The following is a 22794-nucleotide window of genomic DNA, read 5'->3' as shown; positions in this document are numbered from 1 at the left end:
TGGATGCCACAAACAAATAAAGGTTGAGAACCACTGCAATGTAAGCTAAGGTACCAGTGCTGGTATACTGAACTACCGTACTAAAAACAATGGCAATTGCAAAGTCATTTCAAATTCTCAGGACAGTGTCTCCTCTTTTTAGAGATTGGAGTTGGCGTTACATATTGATGGCGTACTCATTACCGTATGTACGCCAAACTGACCTTCCGCATTGCACTGAATGCAATTGCAACCTAGCACTAAACCAATTAGCATGTAGAGTTTGTAGACTGTGCACAAACAACCTAAATGGTCCAAGTTGTGCCGCCACTAGGCCTATAACGTCATCCTGTTCTGACGTTTCGTACTTGTTTTTGACATCCCCAAAATATCATTTCCATGTCATCAATTTCTGGGATAATCCCCTGCAAAGATCAAAAATACACATTTTTTGAACATCTATTTATTCTATTACATTACTTTTCCATGATTAAACCGAAAACTTTTTGACCGTATAATGACGTCATGACCTTTAAGTCGAGTTATCAAAACTTTAACCCCAACGTCCCCAACCTCGCTAAGAACTCCTTCAAAATGGGACTCAAATGGGACCACCTTAAAGAAACAACAAAATCATGAAGAAAAAGGGGGATGCAGCGTTGTTTTCTGAAATGCGGAAAGAGTCCAACATATACCTGTTTTGCTGAAAACATTTTCTTATCGTTTGCGCTAAAATATTATTTTTTTCTTCCGCGTCGTTCCAGTCATTTGAAATAGTGCACTTTTTCTGAAGAAGGGGTCATACCGATTGAAAGTCAGACGCTGTTAGTTACTGAAAGTATTGGAAAGCTTTTGCGTTTTCCCACTTACGCGTTTTTATGTAACGAGTTTTAGTCGCTATGGACTTATGAATCAAAGTTATTGACATAATCAGTTTTTTTAAGTTTATACGAAATAGGTTGTAACTTGATAGCGGTCGTCGTCTCATAATTAAAGTGATACTATAACGAAAAAGAGAGGGTAACGTTTGTACATGCCCATGATAACTAAACCATCTAGGATTCTAGGCTATAGGAAAGAAAACCTTGGTGTCTTTCTGTATGGATTGAAACAAACTATAGACTACATAGGCCCAACTACTGTACGTCTAATATCCTGCACTGGTGGTATCAGCATATGTGTCCAATTGGCACAGTATAGAGCGCTCGGCGTTATATAGACATCCTGCCTGCAGTTTGAAGTGAACGTAGTCTGTATTGTACTTGTGCATCTACATATAGTCCTTCACTCCGAGAAGCCAATAATATTGTTTCTTCTTGCACCACAAAACGTTCTATTTTACTATTGTCGAAAATCTTTCTACATCATAGGAACGCGGACCTTCTCAAAATAATGGCTGAAGCGTTTTATAGTTGGCTAGCTGCAGGCGATTGTTATATCACCATGCTTGTTTGTATCAGCCTTGTTAGCGCGTAGAGTTGATTTTTGCAGTGTTTTGCACCAAAGGCATAGGTCAATCACGTAGGTTGTTCCTTTTGTATGGTAGTATTGCCTGATACGTGCCCTGGGTGGCATCCCGACTTGACAAGTGCTTTTGAGGGGCAGTTTGTATTGATCGCAAGTTCTCTACCAGTTTCAACAACATCAAACTCTGAACTAGCGTTGAAGCCGAGAGTGGGAAAGCAGAAGAATATCTTTTAAGGTAAAGACTTGTTTATTTTTTATGGAATTAGCAAATAGTTTTTGTAGCAATGCTTAAATACCACTGAGAAGTTTAAAACGCTTTTGAGGCTGTGTTGTGTTCTATTGTAGGAACTCAATAGGCTTGTTCTCTGTAATGTTGTACTTGAAACAGTTGCAATTAAAATCAGCGCTTTTGCGCTGCTGAACAAAGTGCGCAGTATACATAATTAACTAATTAATTGATTTGTTTTATCCAATGACAATTTGAAAACTTCCACTGCAGTAATAATTTATTAACGATGGAATATTGGTGAGTATGTCACTAGCTAGAATTTGTCCTATTTTGTAAAGGTATACTTCGTACGCATGAAGTTACTTCACTCGTTGGACAGAAAGCAAACTTTTCTTTTCAAACGTAAAAAGAAAAAGGTGATTTTCCTCGACGTCACCTAACTCGTCGTCGCAAATTCTTCAACGCCTCTAACAAAAATGACCACACCTCATAATCACAGGCCTTCCGAAGCCAGTAAGTTGTTGTCACATTCCGCTTGACTGTGTTTATATTTTACACTAACAAATGAAACCGGAAATGAATGAAGTCAGTGTATGTATCACAAGCAATGATGATGATGTATGGATAATGCGGTCATAAAATTTTAAACGTTATAACGTATACTGTGAAAACGTTTCACTACTGTATTTTGCTGTGAAGTGAGGTTGTTAATTTCCAGGGTCAAACGGGATTACTTTCTTGCTTAAAACTGATTTTAGCTTTACCTCCATTTGGCTATCAGTCATATGATTTCATTATGGTATACTAATAACCATGTGACCTCATCATAGACACATTAAAAACTGTCACCATTTGTATCAGGCAATGGCTCCGTTTTTACAAACGAATACGACAACCCCGTCTACGACACGGACATCCATCTCGAAGATGATGTCATCGATGACAAGGTGGAAGTCAAGTTTGAAGGAAGTGACGTAAACTCGGAAGTGAATGTGTATCCCAAAGATGGAGACGAAAGACCGAAAAGGCACGGTATCTCATGTCATGTTAACAATCATCTTTAACCTAACAAGAAAAATGTTACCGCGTTACTGAAGTAGCAGTAACAAGTTCGTTGGCATTGCCGAGCTTGTTTAATTTGCGTCGTAGGTATTTTCCATAGGTATGGTTACGATCTGCAATCCTTTTTCTGAGTATACATCATGTAGGTAGGCGGATCTTTGTCATCTGTAACGTCTGGCAGATGAAATACCGCTGTTGGTACATGACCTTTGACCTACACCAAACGGTTTATGTGGGCCGAGATCTGCTGCGTAGTGAGCAAATGTTTTCCTATCCTAATAAATCCATCAATTTATTACTCAGTTAATGATTACATGCGGTAGGGTGGAAACTACAAAGGTAGGCTGCTGAAACGTGAAGCATTTTAAAAGTCATTATCGCGTAACAAGCAGCAGTTAATATTGCGTAATCGATTGCCCAGTGATTATACATTGCGCTGTCACAATTGCATTTGTGATGCAAACGGAAGTTGCAGTAGTGATACCGTCTTATACTGTTGTATATCAATAGGCAACTGTAAAATTGGATTTCTGCGTTTGCGGTATTACTGTTCTTTAGCAAGTAGCGCCGAATTTGGATATATAGGGTATTGACTTTACGAGTTACGACGGAGTTTAGAACGAACTGCAACTGGAATAGCAATTTGAGAATGTAGTGACAACTAGTTAGGGTTGTCAAAGTAACGAACAACAATAATTCAATTTTAAAAATGTCAGAAGATGAAAACGCGATTCCATTGCTGGAAATTAATAAGAATGTGGAATTGAAAAATGGGTGCGTATTTGGTGGGTTGTTTGAGTTTTTGGGGCGAGTTTTTTTCCAGTGCGGAAGCAGACGGTTATACTCAGTACATTATGCTATGTACCTGTAAGCATATACCGAATATTGTATGCAAACGAAAATCCGAATATTGCACACTAATATTGACCACATTTGTTATTCTCACGAATCCGAGTATTACAAGCAGATTTGATCCAAAATGTTTAATTTGTGCAATATAGAAGATCAACAGCAAAACGTTCAGATCATTGTATGATTGACCATTAACAGTGTCAGGTTGCGAGAAGTTTCAGTGAAATCGTACGTAAACGGAAAAAAATGTATTTCTTTCCATCACTAACAAAATGACAACTTTATTGGAATAGCTAATAGCTTGCTCATCAGTTAATTGGATAAAGCGAAATGAACAAAATTAGCAGTTTCTCAACATTAAGACTCACATAATAAAAATCAGATATATATCAGATGAGAAATTTTTACAAATATCAATCTGTTCCGTGATAAACGTTGAGTTTTTTTGTAGCAAATGGTTTTTTCAGCTTCTGGCATTTCGTTTATGTAAATTTTATTAGATCATAAAAACAAGTTGTTTTTGCCCTGATCGTACGTTTGAAACAACAAGCGCAAGAAATTTGTTATAAATTGAAAACAAAATCTAGCTTGGGTCACAGCAGCTTACTGTACTGTACTGTACTTCAAGTGTCAGTCTGACTGTGGTCAGTTTGAGTTTCACTGATCGTAAACAAAACCTCTGACTGTGGACATCGCATTCAATGCAATCAGTGCAATCAATATTAGTAATTCGTTTATTAACTGGAAAAAATTGCACATTGAAAGCTATTTTTCTCGGCTCCTTGTTAGCTAAGCCCAACTTACTTCAATTTAACCCCAAATTACTAAAATCAACTTTTTATGCAAAACGTTTTTCCTAACTCAACCGCCGATGTGTTTTGAACGGGCCGCTCTCCACCTATTTGCGGGGCTAGTTACTTGTTTTGCATCTAGTTATCATTTTCAGTAAATCTTGCATTGCCAGTTGATTATAAGTCGACCTGATTGTTTAGACATCGGGACGTTTCAGTAAGCCCAAGTGTCGATTATGATGACATCATCTCGGCTGCAAACCTCACAGAGGAAATACAATTGAGCACATCCGGGCCACCTGGTGTCTATGTCAATACAACGCAACGTCATTCTGGAATTGTCAGAAAGCGCAAGTCGCATGACGTCATACAAGGTAGGTGACGACATAGGTCGTGATGCGTGATACAAGCCAAGCGTCATAGTGCGCGTCCCTTTGTTATAATCAAGTAGTGCCAAGAATTTACACTGTATTTATAAACAATACAAGTTTCTTTAATTTTACTAAGTTTTTATACTTTCTACTACACTGTACATAAATTTTCATAAAAGAAAATTTGGATTGGAAGTTGTAATGAATCAGTTTTGGTTTTATACGTTGTGGCACAAGTATTGTACAGTAAGAAGCTACAGAGGTTCTTCTAAATCTAAACACATCAGTATTTATCCAACCAACGTTCAGTGAATTTGTTCAAACTGTTCATTTTTAGCAATGATAAAAGCAAAAGAACCGTAAACCTTTGAACAAAGCAAACTATTTTTATGTTTGTTTCATTTAAAACCCCCACCATCAAAATCCAATTATTAAAACAAAATTTCTTAAATTATAGTTGGTCTGACCAGAGTCGTAAACGGGCCTCATATTATTAAAACGAACGCGAAAAAGTATTTGAAACCGAATGAGGCCAGAAGGTCAAATTTACTGAATAAATCGAAGTTATCTTTTGACACCATGCTTTTACTGCCATCTTTTGATGAGTTTGATCCCTGCCGGAGGATTTTAATTAACACTCTGGGAACATGTACCGTCATGTGAAGATAGTGAAATTATGACGGAGTTGGCGGAGTGTGAGTAAACATTTGGGCCCAAACCTAGCCCGATTTTTTTTTCAAACTTAAACCCGAACGTGAACTCGACCCGAAAAGCCCGATATGACTTACAATTCAGTTTCGTAGTTTTCCAAAAACGGGCCACTGCACATTATTGTAAAAATATTGTGAAATACACGATGTATTGCGCAGCGAATAGGCCCTATGTTTATGGCCTAATTTAATGTATAATGAACGTACGAACTCCGATTGGCGTTCGTGTAAAAAGTTGAAAAAAGTTAAAATTGGTCGATGCTATACAGTTGCAACTGTTTTCTGTGTCCTGTTCTTTTGGATGGTCATTCTTACCAAATAGTGCTGCTGTCCTTTTCATCTTGTAACCTTTTGTTGTGTAAAACATTCATTCTATTGTGCTGCGGCAGGTCCCGTTCTTCTGTAAACGACGTCTACTCTTGTAAACTGGCGCAGTTTGACTACGTCGGGTCAACGCATAGTACCAATCTAGGCCGACGCTTTGTTTTTTTGGCATTATTGCATTGTATTTAAACTCAAAACGGTAAATAACAACTTTAAACCAATTATACCGGTGGTCTCGTTTTAATTTCTTTTAAGAGTTCAACAAAGAGGCTTTAAGGATGCTGTCGTCTGTAACAAAGCCGTCTATGATGGAATTAACGGCTGAAAGCTTCACACGTGTGACGTAAAGCATTCTCTTTTTTACACAATTCTAATGGTACATAGTATGACATGTGGGGAAAATAAGGACGCATTTTATATCAGGAATAGAATAATATCGTCAGCGAAATAAATTTAAATCGCATAATTCCATCAAAGAAATAAGTTCCCGTATCTTTTTCATGCTTAAGTGCCGTTGATCTGATTCTAGTAACTCATTCATAATTTTGCTGATCGCATTGCTTTGATAAAACTATAACATGGGCGGTCGGAAAATGACCTATATCGGTGTGAAGGTGGCCTCGTAAAGTTAACTTGGTAACGCAAAAAGTCAAATATTTGTTGTACAGCAAGACCACAGTGGTTAATCATACACCACAATATCGCCGGCATGTCCCATCAGATTAAATCAACGAACCAAAACGGAAACACTAATCATGTTTCTAATGATGAAATAAAATCAAATACGTTAGAAATAATCAAATCGGGCTGTAGTTGAATATATCCTTACATATACAATCCTTCAAAACAAGATTTAGCGTCGTCGCCTTTGCCGACACAACTATGATTAGTACCACAAACGAAAAGTCACCTGCAAATGTGAGATGATAAAAGAATGGTTTGTTTGAATTTTTGCGGTGTGAGTAGGCCAATTTTTGTTGGTAATTATAGCCAGCGGCAGATGAGATCAATATCTGCCACAGAAGCGTGAGATATGATAATGCAAAAACCTCGATTTTACCATTTAATTCCTCAGTAGGCTATAAATTATCGTAGTAAATTAATTTCTGTTTAATTACTGCATCTCAACATCGGAATGTTTTCCATTTTTTATTATTTCCTCTTATGGTCTTGGATAAAGATATTTACTATACACAATTTACTATATATGCGCTCATTTTGTATAAAAAACAGTTGAAGTTATTTTCCAAAAACTCAAGAATTTCTGCAGAAAAGAATTGAATGCCGAATAAATTTTATGAGATATTCCAACAATGTGCCGTATATTTATCACAATGCATATCACTTTCCTTCGTTTTATATTGTATTGTAAACATTATTGTTCGCATGCTGTTATATGCTATAAAATATCATTGCTTTTATAAGGACGGCTTGTGCAACGTTATTGTCAATTGATTTTAGCCAGTTAGCGTATTTGCTTGTAGATTAGAAGGCTCCATTGAATAAAAAGCGCACAAAATCCTTTCGAAAAAAATTGAAGCAGCGCCTTATATATTCGAGTAAATAAGGAGCGTGCATTTTTTGCGACATTAAAGCGTATATAGTATCTTAAGAAACTCGGAAAAAACAATTTAACCCCGTGTTATTAGTTAATGACTGAGCCGAAAATTAACTAGCAAGTGTTTGAGTTTGCAAAAGCTCGGCCTTGAATCTTCTTTAAAACAAGTGTGGTTGTGTGCCCCGATGGTAAAACGTTGTGCTGTAACCGGGCACTCCGCACAGGTTTATAAACTTCACGTTGATTACAGAGTGAAGTTTGTTTCTTCATTCAGTTATGTTTTGTCTTTGTTTTGCAGAGGAAGATGACGAATTTTTTCACCGCGAGCTAATCCTCAAGATTAGAAAGGTAATTATCCTCCTTATTTGCTAACAATAGAACTCTGCGAATGCGATTTTAATCCAATAAATGACCTTTATTCCAATTCTATGAAAATATCAGGCTTGGTTAAAGGTATCAGCCCATTTTGGCAACCTTTCGTGCATATGAGAAAAGTTTTACTTTTTTACAGACTTTGCCGCTGAAAGATTTTCGAGATGAGATTAGAGCGAGACGTGACCTGGAAAAATTTCTCGTGTCGCCCGTGGTGTTGCTCGACGTGCCACATACAAGTAAGTATGCACAATACAGCCCACCCAAACTGATCATCACCAAACGATGGGACAAAATGTAGCAGTATTATTATCTTTAGATCAAATTAAATTAACACTAATTAATAATTTAGACCGAGTTTGTTTAAATGCAACGCACTTGACACCTTTTGCATATCATGGTGACAATGAAGACAATTTTAACTAAGTCTATTAAACCGCTCGTCTTATAAGCTTTTTTTATGTAAGTTATTACAAAAAACCTTGGTCTTTTTTTACAAACCGTTTCTCAGCCGTTACTTGAAATAAGATCTAAAAACCGATTAGCTGTTCAAATTGACAAGAAGAACCGCGTGTTTTTACAAGCCACGCCCAGCTTAAACCTCCATGAGATCTGCATTAATAGATAAACATGCGTTACCTAAATGTTGTTTACTTGGAGTTGTCTTGCAAACCGTAACCGCTTGTTTTTGTCGCCGAACTTAATGTAAAGGCAACCCGCTGTTGTTTTATTGTGCATTATATTAAGTTGCCAGCAGCATCCAAATGAAAAATGCAGTCGGGTACAATTACGACAAACTGCACAACTGCATTGTGCACTTATTGAAGAATATACCCTTTGTTAACAGTTGATATTGCATGAGTGGTCGTTTGCAATATATAGCAGTTATTATACTGAACAAGACATAACTTTTAAGAATTTTAGCACGACGCTGCATTGTCAAAGTCTTTTCAATGTAAATCCATAACGAATTATTTCACGGGTTCGATATTATATTCAGGCCTTGACAAGATTATTGCGGAATTGTTGTCAAAATTGCAAAAGGACTTGGACGTTGATGAAAAAATCACTTCCGAGGCGGAAAAAGCATTTTTCACTTTCCAGGAGCAATATCAAGACTCACGTAAGTAATTAGATATCGCTGACGTCAAATGCGGTACCTTATTTCTAGATAAGTAGCTTTTGTTCAGTCAATGCTTTCTGTTATCAACTCTTACAGCTCTTACTGATTGCTTAAAAATGATGACAGGCCAACACACTGTTACGGTCACAATTGGGTTGTGATTTATTGATTATGATGTGATCATTGATGATTGATTATTACTTGTGATTGATTATGCAGTGTTTGCTGAATAAGTCATTCAAGTCCTTTTACTGTTGTTATTTTCAAAACCAATTCTAATTCCATAACAGTGTTTTGGAGCATTATAAATTCCAAAGTTCAATTTAGTTTTTTAAACAGATAGAAGCAGAATACGGCAATCTGAAGGTGATACGAGTACGCATACTTGTAGAGTACGAACAGTAGCACCCCTATTTAAACTGCTATGAAAGCTTGTAGAACTACAATTGCCACCAACAGTCTTGAAAGTTCGCATGCTTAAGCGATTTTGCTTTGACTTCGACTTAAAGAAAATCATTCGAATCAGTTGGTAAATGTACCGGGTTTTTGATTTCATTAATAAAATCATTTCATTTGGATTCGAAGTTCATTTTCATTTTATGTTTGTGAAATTTTTGTTTCGGCTTTGGTATCAAAGACATTGCATTTTGGGTAGACTTAAATTTCGTCTATAGAATGTCTTCAATAACCGTGTACGAGCATTTGTGCCAATATTTGCAAAACTTATCTGTTTGCCGATTTTTGCACGAGCCATTTTCTTGTAGCAGGTGGAATAGTTGTTAAGATTAAAGGCTTTTCCTAGATCGTCAACAGAATTATGGTTGTGACGTTTGGCATGGAATTTCCCATGTTATGCATTGCTTGGTAGATCGTACGAGGCTGAAGAGCTTATGGAAAACCTGTTTTTGTGATAACAGAAAAATATGTTGCTTGTGGTGTAATTAACATATTATAATAGCGTGAGCTGTTATAATAACTTTGTTGCGTCGCGCGTTGACAGTGTGAGTTAAAATTGTCACCACGAGCGACCGCTGATTTTATCTTGCTGAATTGCAGTCGGCTCAGTGGACCAGCTTCGGGAAACGATTCAAGGAGTCCAGTACAGACCCGATGGCTCTGCTTACGAGGAGACCTGGATAACTGCCTTGTAAGTTTTTCCTGATAGGCTCTTGAACATTAAACTCGTTGCACAGGCCTTGTAATTTAGAGTGCTTGATACATTTTTCTTTTGCGTCAGTATTTATTTATCTTCCGATGGTTAAGATTTTCGTTGTTGGGAATTTCTATGTGACAACTATAAGCAACGTATATGCATTCTACAGTATAATGCTTGTTTGTTTAATATTAGGTGTTCCTTGCCCATGTTAAAGAAAAGTCACGTGGGCATAGCACGCCTACGTAATCCGCTGAACCTAGGCAATAAATGTGAGGAAGTTCTATTCGTCATTGCTGTTATTGCCCCTAAGAAAGAGGTGAAGTATTTATAGACACTGAAGTCAAATTTATGAAATGCCAGTTTTGTCTACTTACAAGTGAAAACAATACCGTAAATGTCATCCTCGATTTAATCCATATCATTTTTCATGTGATTATCATTAAATTGTGTTAAGTCTGGTATAATCAGTTAAAAGTCGTTGTAGATATTTCAATTTTAAGGCCTCTTCCGTATGACATTGTAATTTTATGTAGAAAACAGAAATATCTTTTGTGAACAATTAAATTATTATAATTCGTGATACATGTATCTGTTGTAATGAAGTACGATGTATTTTCATAGAAATTCACTAAAAACGCGGTCGAAATAGGGCGGACTTTCTCGTCGATGATGTGCAACCAGTCGTTCCGGCATAACCTGGCCGCAGCAAAAACCGAGGAAGAATTCAAAGATGTGCTTATCCTCCAGAGCACAAAATACAAGAGAGAAGTCCGGGAGTCCATGACTGAACCGCTTACGGGAAAGGAGGAGGATGAATTTGTGGTAATTTGGGGTTCAACCTTTATCTCTGATTGAGATAAAGATTTTAGTTTAGAAATGAGTTAGCTTGACGCGATAGCGCTTAAGTTGGTTATGAGTTTATTATGGTAACTTAGTTACTATATATAGTTACAGTAGTTTAGCCCAATAATAAACAAATACACATATATCTATGCGTATAAGTATAAAAGAAAAATTTCAAGTTGTTCATTTTGTTATAGCGTTGGCACTTCGCAATTGAAAATTTTTTAGCACTTTTATTTACAATAAGTTTCATCAAGCCCCTGATAAAGTTTAGATACAGATATAGCCTAAATGACTCGATAAAAGATAATAACTGTTTCTTTTTAGGAATACTCTTACCTTCAAGTGGGCCGTGGAATTTACGACGATCTCAAACGCAGACTTCCACATTACTGGTCCGACTATAAAGACGGTGAGAAACCTTGCTATGCCTTAGTGTTGGATATAAACAATTTCACTACAATCATTTATTATACCAAATCAAAAAACAATTTAAATAATATTGCACAGTTTGCAGTTACACTGGAGTGCAATGTTTGCTAAAGCAATAAAAATTACAAGAATAACTGTGAGATATTTTGCAGGGGTTGTTGGCAAGCATACTTTACACAAGTTGGTTGCAACTGTTTTCTTCTTGTATTTCGCGTGTTTGTTGCCTGATATCGCCTTCGGGACACTTTACGAAACTACAACCGACAAGAAAATAGGTAAAACTAGAAGCAACGAAACACTTCTAACTACTGTACATTAAAACTTAAGCATATACAAATCAACCGGCCAAGACTGGATTTATCTGAACGGATGTGTTTTCTTATAAAATGTGTAATGATCTGTTTAGATGTGACGTCAGCAGTGATGTCACAAACTATTGGAGGACTGGCGTTCGCCATATTCAGTGGGCAACCAATGTTGATCATTCTGACTACAGCACCACTTGCCTTATACGTAAAAGGTGAGTGGTGTTATTCCTTTGTGGGATAGCTTTAAGCCTTTAACCAGGCATACTTAGAAGGCTGAATCAACTATGGTGAACCAGTTTCAAGTGCAATTAGTTTCTTTAGGATGGAAAAGTCTTTGTCCAGAAGCCGAAATTTACGCTTAACTTTGAATGTGCACTAGTTGCTCTAAGAATTCTTAACCTTCGGTGTTTTTTCGGATTTGAATACAACAGTGCGGTGTTTTTTATTGGATTGCTGACGTAACAACGTATATTGTGCGCAGTCATAATGATCGTGAGCGACTCGTTCGATCTGAACTTCAGGGCGATGTATGCAATGACTGGCTTGTGGAACAGCATATTTTTGATCCTGGAAGCGTTTTTTAACTTAAGCAAGTTGATGAAATATTCGTCTAGGTAGGTGGCTGACTGGTTGTAATTTGCAATAATAACTTACTATGGCATAGTTGTGAATAATTGATTGTTTAATATTAAGTAATTAGTTAATTATGTCAATGCATTTTCTTGTCATGTTATTTGGTCGTATTAGGTCAACGGAAGAAATTTTTGGTTTTTTTATCGCCCTTGCTTTCACAGCCGACGCCGTCAAAGCAACAATTAAAAGTAAGTAATAAACATAAACTATAAAGAAAAAATGGCGTATAGCGAACCAGGCAAATAAAAATCAAGTGAAATTAAAGGCTTTTTATTATAAATTAGAGAAAAGTTAACTTTTTATTTTGAATTTTTTAGATTTCGAAAAAAATTACCATTTTAAAGACATGGTTTCACGTAAGTTAAAAACCTACCCTAGCCATATAAGTATTTTACAAATGTTTGACGTAAATGAAAAGTTCGTTCCAAGTAACAATTACACTAAGTCCTATCAACATATGACGTACTATTTTTAATGACAACTATCGCATCACTTCTGCAGTTGGAGTCACGTCCACTGCACCCATGGTTACAACTTCAAACACCACCGATTTTTTCACGCCTGCACCATACAATATGACCGAAGGCTGCGAGCTTCTCGGTGACAAACTGAAGTGCTACAAACCGGAGGAATCGATTCTCTTTCTCTTTTTGATGCTGGGTACCCTCTGGCTTGGGATGACCATACTCCGTTTTGATGAATCGTGAGCAGTTTTCTTTTTTTAATTGATGTTGGTCGTGATAACATAGCATTTGTTTAAATTGTAAACGAATTCACGAAATCTAGTTTTTTATCGATGTCAAGCTGTTTTTAAGTCGAACTATCTGCAGGCAATTTCTTTCTGCCACCAAGCGGGAAATTTTAGCCGACTATGCCTTGCCCATTTCTGTTGTTTGTCTTTCATTCATTGGAGCATACCTTTTCAGAGCCATAGACTGTAAGTTTTGCTTACAGTTTTGTCGGTTTCGTTATTTACAGTATTGCTTAGACTAGTTTTAGATAGTGTTGTTGCTATAGTTTTATATCAGCTTTATTGATAAATTGCAAAGACGAAATGGCCCAATCCAGTCTTTATTTTTGTAATTCTTTTTCATAAAAATTTAGTGGAAAACTTCAATGTAGAACCCGGGAAAAATCTATTTATACTTGCTCCCGTATCCGAGCTACCTCCTCTCGCCCATCTGGGTGCTATGGGGCTGGGTCTGTGTTTAAGTTGCTTATTCTTTGTTGATCAAAACGTGTCCGCTGCGATTGTCAATGCACCAGCGAACAAGTAAGTTTTCAGTGAAGTACTTGATAGTATAAAATGCAGAAGTGTAAATAAATGATGTTCAGAAGATAGTTTATGACGAAGAAATAAACATTAAAGACATGACTCGTAGTTAGGCGTTTCAATTATGTTACTTCAGTAATTACTTACAGCAACGGTCTCTTAACTTCATATGATTATTTCCAAATATGATTAACACAGATTAAAAAAGGGGCCTGCTTACCACTGGGATCTGCTGGTGATTGGACTCATCAACGTGGTGCTATCGATATTTACCCTTCCCTGGGTCCACGCTGCCTTGCCCCATTCCCCACTCCACGTAAAGGCGCTAGCGGATGTCGAACAGCACGTGTCTAACTTCGGCACTGTCCACGATGAGTGAGTTCTATTTTTACTTTTTATTGCAAACTCTTCTAGTCGCTGCACCTAGTGATTTAATACACTGGTCTACATGTTGCAGTCTAACGGGTTTCGGTTGGCGTGCAGCCACTGGTTCCTATCAGATCATCGGTAAATATCGGTGAGCGTCAGGTACCGGTGATGTATCGAGGCTACCTGCATGTTGGTGGTTGTGTGAGAACGTTTTAGCAATTACGTAGCATGGTTGCAGACGATTCGGATTTTCATTGTACGACTGCAACTAAATGTATGACATAAATCGAAAGTTGGAACATTTCCAACACGCCTGTAGTAAACCCTTACCCATCCCTAATCTTGTGTTAAAAGTTTGTTAAATGCCAGCATCAGCGTGTTCTCAAAGAGGAAACAAATACCTGGAATTGAAAATTAATAGAACACAGACAGCGCCTTAATAAAAGTTATATAACAAACCTATACGAGGCAAACAATATGCTCTGAACTTAATTCTTACGTTTGTACATCTTTGCAGAATTGTCAAAGTCAGAGAGACGCGTCTCACCAGTATATTGTCCCACATATTGATTGGCCTTTCCATTTTCCTTCTGCCCTACATGCAATATTGGATACCGGTAGCAGTGCTGCAGGTATTGCATTGGCCCCTTTCGTCATATTTTGTTTTATTTGTAAAAATGCCTCGCAAAATCTCTAGTTTTTCATAATTCTTATTTTCGAATTACTCTGAACTCTACGCGCAGGGTTTGTTTTTGTTTCTGGGGTTGACGTCATTCAATGGCAATCAGATGTTTGATCGAATGATGTTACTCTTCACAGAAGGCGTGAGTAAAAATGCAAGTCATGCTTGGAAGTTTACACGTAGAGGCTACTAAAAATTGTCTGTTATATTCGTAGAGTTCTTATCCACCAAATCACTACGTTCGCAAAGTTCCGCAACGAATACTTCATCTTTTCACGTTGTGCCAAGTTATCCAGTTGGTTATCGTTGCTTTTTTTGGTTTTGCTGAGCAGTATTACTTAAAGATGATCTTTCCAGTTATTATTTTACTTCTTCTTCCAATAAGGTAAGTTGGTTACTTCAAAAAAATTAAATACATTGGCACGTTTAGCACAACTTTACTTGCTACATGATAAGGTGGTAACCGGATTTTTGCCGGTTTGGAAAAAAGTTCGAAATTAATATCTTGGACCATGTGCTTGCTTCGCAGACACAAGGTGCTTCCCTGGTTTATCGAACGGAAATACTTGGCGGTCTTGGACACATAAGAACGAATGGCTTTGAGTGGTTACTGGTCGACTGAGTATGCCGCATTACTGTAAATAAGCTTTCGAAAGCCAAGTTTACAAACTAACATGGTCAGTTTTCGTGAGCCTAGTTACAATGCAGCTGAAGAATTCGGACGAAGATGGATTATTTTGCTTTGTATATATGCGCTACTGTTCAAGTTCTCATGCACAGAAGCACTAATCTACAATGAATGCAAATTTTACTCGAGTATTTCTCGCGGTAGTGGAGTTTCTGATTACGAGTTCTTACACGGCTCCAATATAATTAACACGAAAAAGAACGCCACTGTTAACCTGAATGCTTTGACGTTTTTGTTTTACTTGTGTTTTTCTTGTACAATTTCCATGCAACGCCGGTGCTTTTAAATCTTTGCCTTTAATGAAAGCTAACACAGCAAACTGTTTTTTTCTTTACAACCAAATGACTACAGAAAGTTTTAGCTGCTGTCACATATTGCGTTAGCCAATTGGAACGAAAACGCGTGTTAACAGAGTGGATTGGGATCGTTGTTGGCAAACGTGCATGGAAACCAGCATGCGAAGGCTGGCAGCTGCAATGTACTCACAACCGGATAGCCTAAATTCAGTTTGAAACTTTCTGCTTCCCGAGACACTGTCGTTGTGTTAAACATCCTAGCAAAATAATAGATTTTCGAACCTAACTTGCTTTTAATATTTTACAAATTCTATTAAATTAGCTCATAGCCAAAGCCAACTGCATCCAACTTGGTGTCAATCTGTATTATGAAAAGTATACCTTGCAAAATTAAATCAACCACAGCCCAACATAGCTAAGAAAAACAAGAAAAACTTTTATGCATGCAGAACCAATTCACAGCCACAAAGCTACTCTGTATATTGCAATCAACAAATTGTCGAGTGTGGAACCTTTGCATGTTATAACTTATAACTTAAAGAAATTGGTAAGTGCTTTGGAAAATCCAATGTTATTGTAGTTAAATGAATAGAGAAGGCCAAGGGTAACAATGCTTATCAAGAGCCAAGTGAAATACAACATAGATGTGAACCAGTCTTTAAAAACTAAAGGAGCGTAGTCTGCAATCACCGACTTCAGGCCACTGAAAAACAAAAGCAGTCATTTTAGCATCCACTCCAAGTATATAACTCTGAAGTGTGAAAGCTGCTGTTTCCAGCTTTACATTCTCCATTGGAGGTGGAGGTGAGGTTCTTGGGGGAAAAAACTTGGCAGATCATAGCTAATTTTGCATTGTTGACCCCCAATCAAAGATTTCTGTTTGAAGTCCAAATTCACACGATTGCTTAGTACTTGAAGCTATTGAACCTTAAGGCAAATTGTGGCACACCAGACACAATCACATTTTTAGCAAAAGTTAAAAGTGATGTATTAATCTGTTGGGTCATTATACATTTATTTTTTTTCATATCTTTGAAATTTTTTGCTGCCATGATACAGTTCAAGCTCATGTTTATGGAAAAATGAGTCAGCATTTATGCTTTTCCTGTTATAAAGTGCAAAAATTAATTTTCTTGCATAGAAAATGTAAGCAATGCAATGAATTGCTGACTGCTGAATTCAAGTTAATACTTTATTTCTGATAATGATTTAGTACAATAGTGTGTTTATCTCAAATAAGCAAAGTTATTTCCCTAACTGGTTATAAACCTTTTGCTTATGGACACTTCATAATAATCCCTATATACTTCCTATACAACCTCTCAAGCATGAGCATTGCACAACCATTCCAATTACTAATAATAAATCCAAACTTACAAATAATTGTGATGTACTAAAAGGGTTACTGTGGCAAAATCAATAACAGCATTGCCAGGAGCAAGAAAACATCCAACCATTCCACCAAGAAGACCGAGTGAAGCAACACGATATATTACCCAGTTCTTGTTTGTCTTTTCTACAAGTAAAACACAATTTGTTAACCAGAAATTATCCAAAAAGAACAACTGTATACCTATTCTACCACTTCAGTTATTAGCTAAATATTGAATTGAGAAAACAAAAATAAACCATTTATCTCATAAACTTGCTTTCAGAGGAAACTTGATGGCGTAAGAGAAACTCCCTCTCAGAACTTTGACTTATGCATTGGCTGGATGTTGAAAATGGCAGTGTTGCTGACACCCTAAAGAAATTGTTCCCAATAACTCTCAACGCTGGATTATGAGCTGAAAAACCATAACTCCAGTGTCAAGCAAGATAATGTCAAAAATACTACACATAGTATACCAATATTCAACGAACACAGTCTTAGAGGCGTGTACATTATGCTTTACAAGTTCTTGTAAAATTAGGCACAATTGTATAATCTTGCTTTATGATAAAGGCTTACTCAGCGTAGATAGGAGGAAATAAAATAAAATTACACATTACATAATAACATGAAACTCAACGCTTTGAATTGTTTTAACTCTTAAACGCACAAGTGCTTTGTCGGACACTAGTACCTTTTACTACCAAATTTTACCAGTAACCACTTTCTGTATAATGTACCAAACTGCAATATCAACTGTTGCACCATCACTAAACGAAAATAGTATACAGTGAGACCTCGTTAGTCCGGACCCCGATGAACCGGAATCCCCGCTATCCGACACAAAACTGCCGGGAACAGATTTCTTCCTATGCATTTTACCCCTTTAATCCGGAAACCCCGCTGTCCGACTCCGACACAAAAGTTTTGGAACAAATGTGCTAAATCAATAGCAATAAAATCCGATAAACCGGATTATTAACAGTTAAGCGAAAATGATTCACGATTGTCCTAATACAGTATGTAGTTAGTTGACGAAACAATAGCCGATTAATTATCTACGCATAATAACGTTGCGGTCTTTATTGATTCAAAAGTACAGTACTGTACAGCATTGCGCTTTGTAAAAAAATTTAATTTAATTTAATTAAAAATTTAACGAAAAAATAAATTGTTCATCAACAGTAACAAACAACGCTTCCGCGGTCGCAAAAAAATATGTACAGTACATCGTTTGAGTGCGGCAATCTATTGAAGACATGCTGCTCCAACTCAATCGTGCTATCAGCTTTTGATATCGCATTGCGCTAAGATTAGAAACAGGTCAAAGAAAGTTCAAGACTGCTGGTCCCGCCGGAATGCTTCGCCATGCAAGAGCGGTTGTAAAACCAATTTGCGGCCGCATGTTCGTCACTTCTGGCTTAGAGCATTCGTCTTTAATACGGTGGTTCTGGGGTTCGACACTGGGTCGGATCATACAAAAAATATAATTTTAGTTGCTGTCCAGCCAGAAACTCGGTACTTAGAATTGGAGTAAGGTGCATACTGCGTTTTGAACACGGTACTGCATTTGCAAGATTTATTGATTTTTTACTTTCCGACAATCCGGATACCCTACTAAACCGACATTTTTTGACGAAACGAAGTGGTCCGGATTAACGAGGTCTCACTGTATACTGTTTCGTCTATATATATAAAACAATGCCTAAAATTTGCAATAAACAAAAGCAACAAAACTGACTAAGGAATGTTTAATTTTGATTTTAAGGTACTTATTTAAAAGATTTACTATGGTAATTAACAAAAAACACAGTAAAACTTCCACAAGGTGAATATGTCATAATGGTACAATTTTTCATAAACTGCATTAAACTTACTTTTTGAACATAATGCACCCAGAAATTTGAAGTTGGCAACGCTCATGTTCTGGCTACCCTTGCAATTTGACCAGTATCAAATAAAACAGTGAGTACAACAAAAGCAGCCCAGGCTAGCCTAACAACTAAGATTTAAACAGACTGGATTAGTAGGTCAAGTTCAAGAGTTAGAAAACTAAGTCCACATGTTTACTTTTAACAATAACCGAATAATTAGCTCCGCCAAGTAATTATGAAGACTGTGTGAAACTGTATGCTCACATTATTTGAACATGGAGTTAAAAGGTGTGAAGGCAGGATGGAAGGCGGTTTTATTACTTATTACAGACAAAGTTCACACTGGAAAGCAGCTGATTTATCAGAACTTACTGATTTCAGTCCCTTTTGCAGTCATATTCCAGACCAGATTGGAAATTTTGCGAAGTGCGTGGAGGATAAAAATTAATTGCGCATACAAAGGCTATTGTTTCATCTTGTTGCGTGGGTAATTTCTCACCCAACACAGTAAACTTTCCAATCTGCATGCCAAATAGAAAAGTTTGCCAAGTGCGCGGTGGATGAAAAATCTGCTGACTGTTTTGAACATAAAACCAAAATTTTTTGTGGTGGCAAAGTTTCCCCAGAAGTATGCTCCCAAACGTGGGTCATCTACATATAGTTTCAAAATGAATCTGACAATGCTTCTAACATAATTGCGTAAAAGCTGCCCAGACACAATTTCTGACTGATTTGCGTGTATAACGATTACCTTTTGAGGCTTGAGCTTGTTGTTTGCCTATATGCCAAAACGTTTGTGTTTGGCATATAGGCAAGCAACAGTGTGGATACCAAATACTATGGTAACCACACTTGAATGTAAATTTTGGATCACAGCCAAAGTCAAACCTTTTCTGAAATTCTAGCTTGGAAAAATCAGTGGCATCCGCACATTTCAAGAAACAATTCCAATCAGCCACTAATTATATAAAATTTCAACTCTAGATTACAGTTTCACTCTAAATGGAAAATCCTTAACTGCAGCGAGAGTAGGCTAAGCCTTATATAGATTTTGTGGCAGCTGCAAACACATCAGCTAGTAGGCCTGATATTTATGACCAAACAAAGAGCATTGTTTTAGCAGTTGACAGAGTTAGGGCTAGCACATTGTGAAAACTGAATGACACGGCAATTAGCAACTGCACTCCAGAGATATACCTATAGAGCAGGGGTTCCCAACCTTTTTATGTTCTCGTACCACTTAGCCACCACGGATTGTCAACACGTACCACTATTTTCAAAACAACTAATTTGATCCAATATTCGCATTTCGCACAGCAGCATTGTATTAATAACAATGACAGCAGGGAGCAAGATCGACAAAAGTAGCTTACTGAGTGCAGAGAATTTAGTACGGAAAGAAATAAAAGTGTTGTTCGCATATTTTAGCAACTCAAAATTAAATTGTTATACTACTACAGTATACTGTATATCGCATGTAACGGAGAGCTGCTCGCGTACCACCTGAAAAGCTCCCGCGCACCACTAGTGGTACGCGTACCACCGGTTGGGAACCCCTGCTGTAGAGTATATTTAGGACTTTTGCACTAACATATCAGGTTTGAGTATTGAAGAATTATGACATCATCATTTTTTATTACATTACATTATAGTACCTCATAATTCCTTCACATTAGGAGGGATGGGCTGATACAAACCCAGCGAACCTAAGTAGATTTGAATATCGTCTTTGTGAAAGATTTGAGTGATTACGAATACTAGCCTAACAATGGCGAACCCGAATACAATATTACTTATAAATTTACTGACTTAGGGATATAATGATGATCTAGGACTAGGTTTTTCGCAAAGCTAAAATAGAGTCCGCAGAACTTACAATAAAAGTCATTTTCAAGATCTAGTATACAAGTGCACAAGCAGATGATGTCACAATTTGATCAGCTGGGTTCTACTATGCAAAGGCATCCTGTGGTTGTGCACTTGTATACTAGACCCCTCCTGACAATCTAGCCTAGCTTTTTCAATCACTTTTTAAACATTAATTTTTGAAACAAAGCAATTACATCATATTAGAAGCAAGACTTGACAGCTTTTGGATGAAATATCATTGTTTGATCCTTATACCTGTATACGAATAGATTCGAGATACGTTCGTGTCAACCTATATGATATTCGCACGAACCCGAATATCCTCGCAGCACATTCCTTGACTCTACTGCCCAACTCATTAATGACTCGGGTCTTTCATTCGGAGAGCAAACGTAACCTACAAGGGATTCGCAAATCGCAATTGCTATAATATCTGTATCCTGATAATAGCTTAGGTCAAAGTTAAATCATAGAAATATAGAATACTCAAGTTTTCGTGAAGGTGATACTAGCGGAACACATTGCCTTATCATAGGCGTACAATACTAGTAACGCCCATTACGGCATTAACCTGTAGCGGTATCATGCCCAACATTAACTTGTAGTCCAACACGTCGGTAGCATGCCCAATAAAAATACTTTGCCCTTGCACTTTGCGGCTATGCGCAGAGAACAAAGTGGTAACTTAATCATAGCAACAAAAAAGTAGAAAGATGAACTTAACTTCATCCTAATACTATGTTTGCCACCAGGCATAATTACTACAACAAAAATGCTCAGCTGGTGATTGAATGGTGGTGAAATTGTGTAATCTGCTCTGACAAATCTTACTTGCATGGGTTTGCGAAACGTTGGTTCATAAAAAAATTCCGGTCAAGTATACAAGTGCACAATCAAATGACGTCACAATTTGAGTAGCTGGAGTCTAGCATAAACAGGCATCCTCTGGCAATGCACTTGTATACTAGACCAATGCCTTTATAATACATACGCATTATAAAGGCATTGACTAGACCCAAGAATTCAATCACCAGCTGAGCACCTGTTGTTGTTCACTTCATTCTGTTTCCTACTATTTTAACTCTTGTATCCGACTTAAGTAAGGGTGCTCCGAATATTCAACCGGCCGAATTAATTAGGTCGAATCGGATAAAAATGCTCAAATTCAGTTTTTGGCCAAATTTATTTCCTGATTCGCCCGAAAATCGATCATTAAAATACTTCTAAAAACTTGCCTGAAAATTTCTTTATCGCAAGAAAAAATTACAACAGCTGACGTGTTTATCGTTGCACATAACAGGAAATTTAAGCATAAGTCATTTAGTCTACTTTCCTTTCCGTTGCAAGTTACAACTAAATATCCATTTATTTCTATTGCATTTCTTTAGCTATGGTTATACTGTAGCCGATTTGGTTATATCATAAATAAATTACAAACAATAGGCTATACTGTAATTTAATATCTATGGTTATAGAAGCTTATAGAGCAGTGGTCGGCAACCTTTTTCGCACTACGGACCGGCTTATAGGCTATCAGGCATTATTTTGCGGTACGGTACCGGTTTTCAATCAAATAACAAATGTTTGGGGCATACAAAAAGCAAAAACAAGCAAAAACTGCGAAAAATTTCAGGCTAGTTTTGATGTTGGTTCCGTTAGCGTAGACGTAGCCTACTTTTTTCCCTCGTTTTCTCCCCAAAGCGGCCGAAGGGAAAGGTCCTGGGGCCGGTTTTTCGCCCCTGGCACGGCTCCGGAAAGTTAGGCTAATCGATAATAATCGAAGGGCGTTAAAAATCTTTCCGGTTATCGGTTGCACTTTCTGTGAAAATTTGGCTTCTCTGGACCCCGCTGTTAGATTAGATTGGAGTGCGGCCACAGAATTTTCCAGGAAAATTTTTTGAGTTTTTGAGTTTTAAATTATTACTGTATTCGGTGCGTTGTAGCCTACTTATTTATACTCAATTTAGCCCATATCCTTCTACGGTAGCATGAAAATTTCTAAATCTACGACGGGAGCTCTGACATTATTTGCTTGGCTAACATTTATCATGACTTATGACCAGAGCCAGATTAAGACCGTGGTGGGCCTGGGGCTAAAAGGTATCATGGGGCCTATACAGAATCTTGTCTGGACCATTTAATACAAAACAAAATGCAGAAA

General features: G+C 37.2%; 2 protein-coding genes across 6 annotated transcripts; one reads left to right on the top strand and one right to left on the bottom strand.

The window, feature by feature from the left end:
- Positions 1-1440: 1440 nt before the first annotated feature.
- LOC143445482 (solute carrier family 4 member 11-like) lies at positions 1441-15541 on the top strand. Of its 5 annotated transcripts, XM_076944611.1 has the most exons (26): positions 1441-1681; positions 2014-2188; positions 2537-2702; positions 4582-4754; positions 7642-7691; positions 7855-7954; positions 8716-8838; positions 9178-9204; positions 9895-9985; positions 10187-10310; positions 10616-10816; positions 11165-11249; positions 11422-11544; positions 11676-11789; positions 12059-12191; positions 12325-12398; positions 12528-12566; positions 12712-12913; positions 13041-13147; positions 13315-13483; positions 13682-13858; positions 13941-14000; positions 14370-14484; positions 14596-14676; positions 14750-14919; positions 15064-15541. In XM_076944611.1, the coding sequence occupies exons 2-26, from the start codon at positions 2152-2154 to the stop codon at positions 15119-15121; spliced, it is 2799 nt and encodes a 932-aa protein (XP_076800726.1). In that variant the 5' UTR covers positions 1441-1681; positions 2014-2151; the 3' UTR covers positions 15122-15541. The 5 variants fall into 5 exon arrangements, with proteins under 5 accessions (XP_076800726.1, XP_076800727.1, XP_076800728.1 ...); XM_076944612.1 differs by lacking the exon at positions 9178-9204 and having other exon boundaries at positions 1443-1681; XM_076944613.1 differs by lacking the exon at positions 13941-14000 and having other exon boundaries at positions 1447-1681.
- Positions 15542-15868: 327 nt separating this feature from the next.
- LOC143445505 (succinate dehydrogenase [ubiquinone] cytochrome b small subunit, mitochondrial-like) lies at positions 15869-18928 on the bottom strand. The gene is made up of 4 exons (XM_076944652.1): positions 18768-18928; positions 17168-17305; positions 16896-17034; positions 15869-16221 (listed from the first exon to the last, which is right to left on the bottom strand). Exons 1-4 carry the CDS (start codon positions 18811-18813, stop codon positions 16047-16049), a joined length of 498 nt encoding a protein of 165 aa, XP_076800767.1. The 5' UTR covers positions 18814-18928; the 3' UTR covers positions 15869-16046.
- Between the last annotated feature and the right edge of the window lie 3866 nt (positions 18929-22794).

Source organism: Clavelina lepadiformis, chromosome 2, assembly GCF_947623445.1.
Source record: "Clavelina lepadiformis chromosome 2, kaClaLepa1.1, whole genome shotgun sequence".
In the NCBI taxonomy this organism is placed as follows: domain Eukaryota; kingdom Metazoa; phylum Chordata; class Ascidiacea; order Aplousobranchia; family Clavelinidae; genus Clavelina; species Clavelina lepadiformis.
The sequence above is the reverse complement of the archived record's forward strand: the minus strand, read 5'-3'. Positions and strand labels throughout refer to the sequence as shown.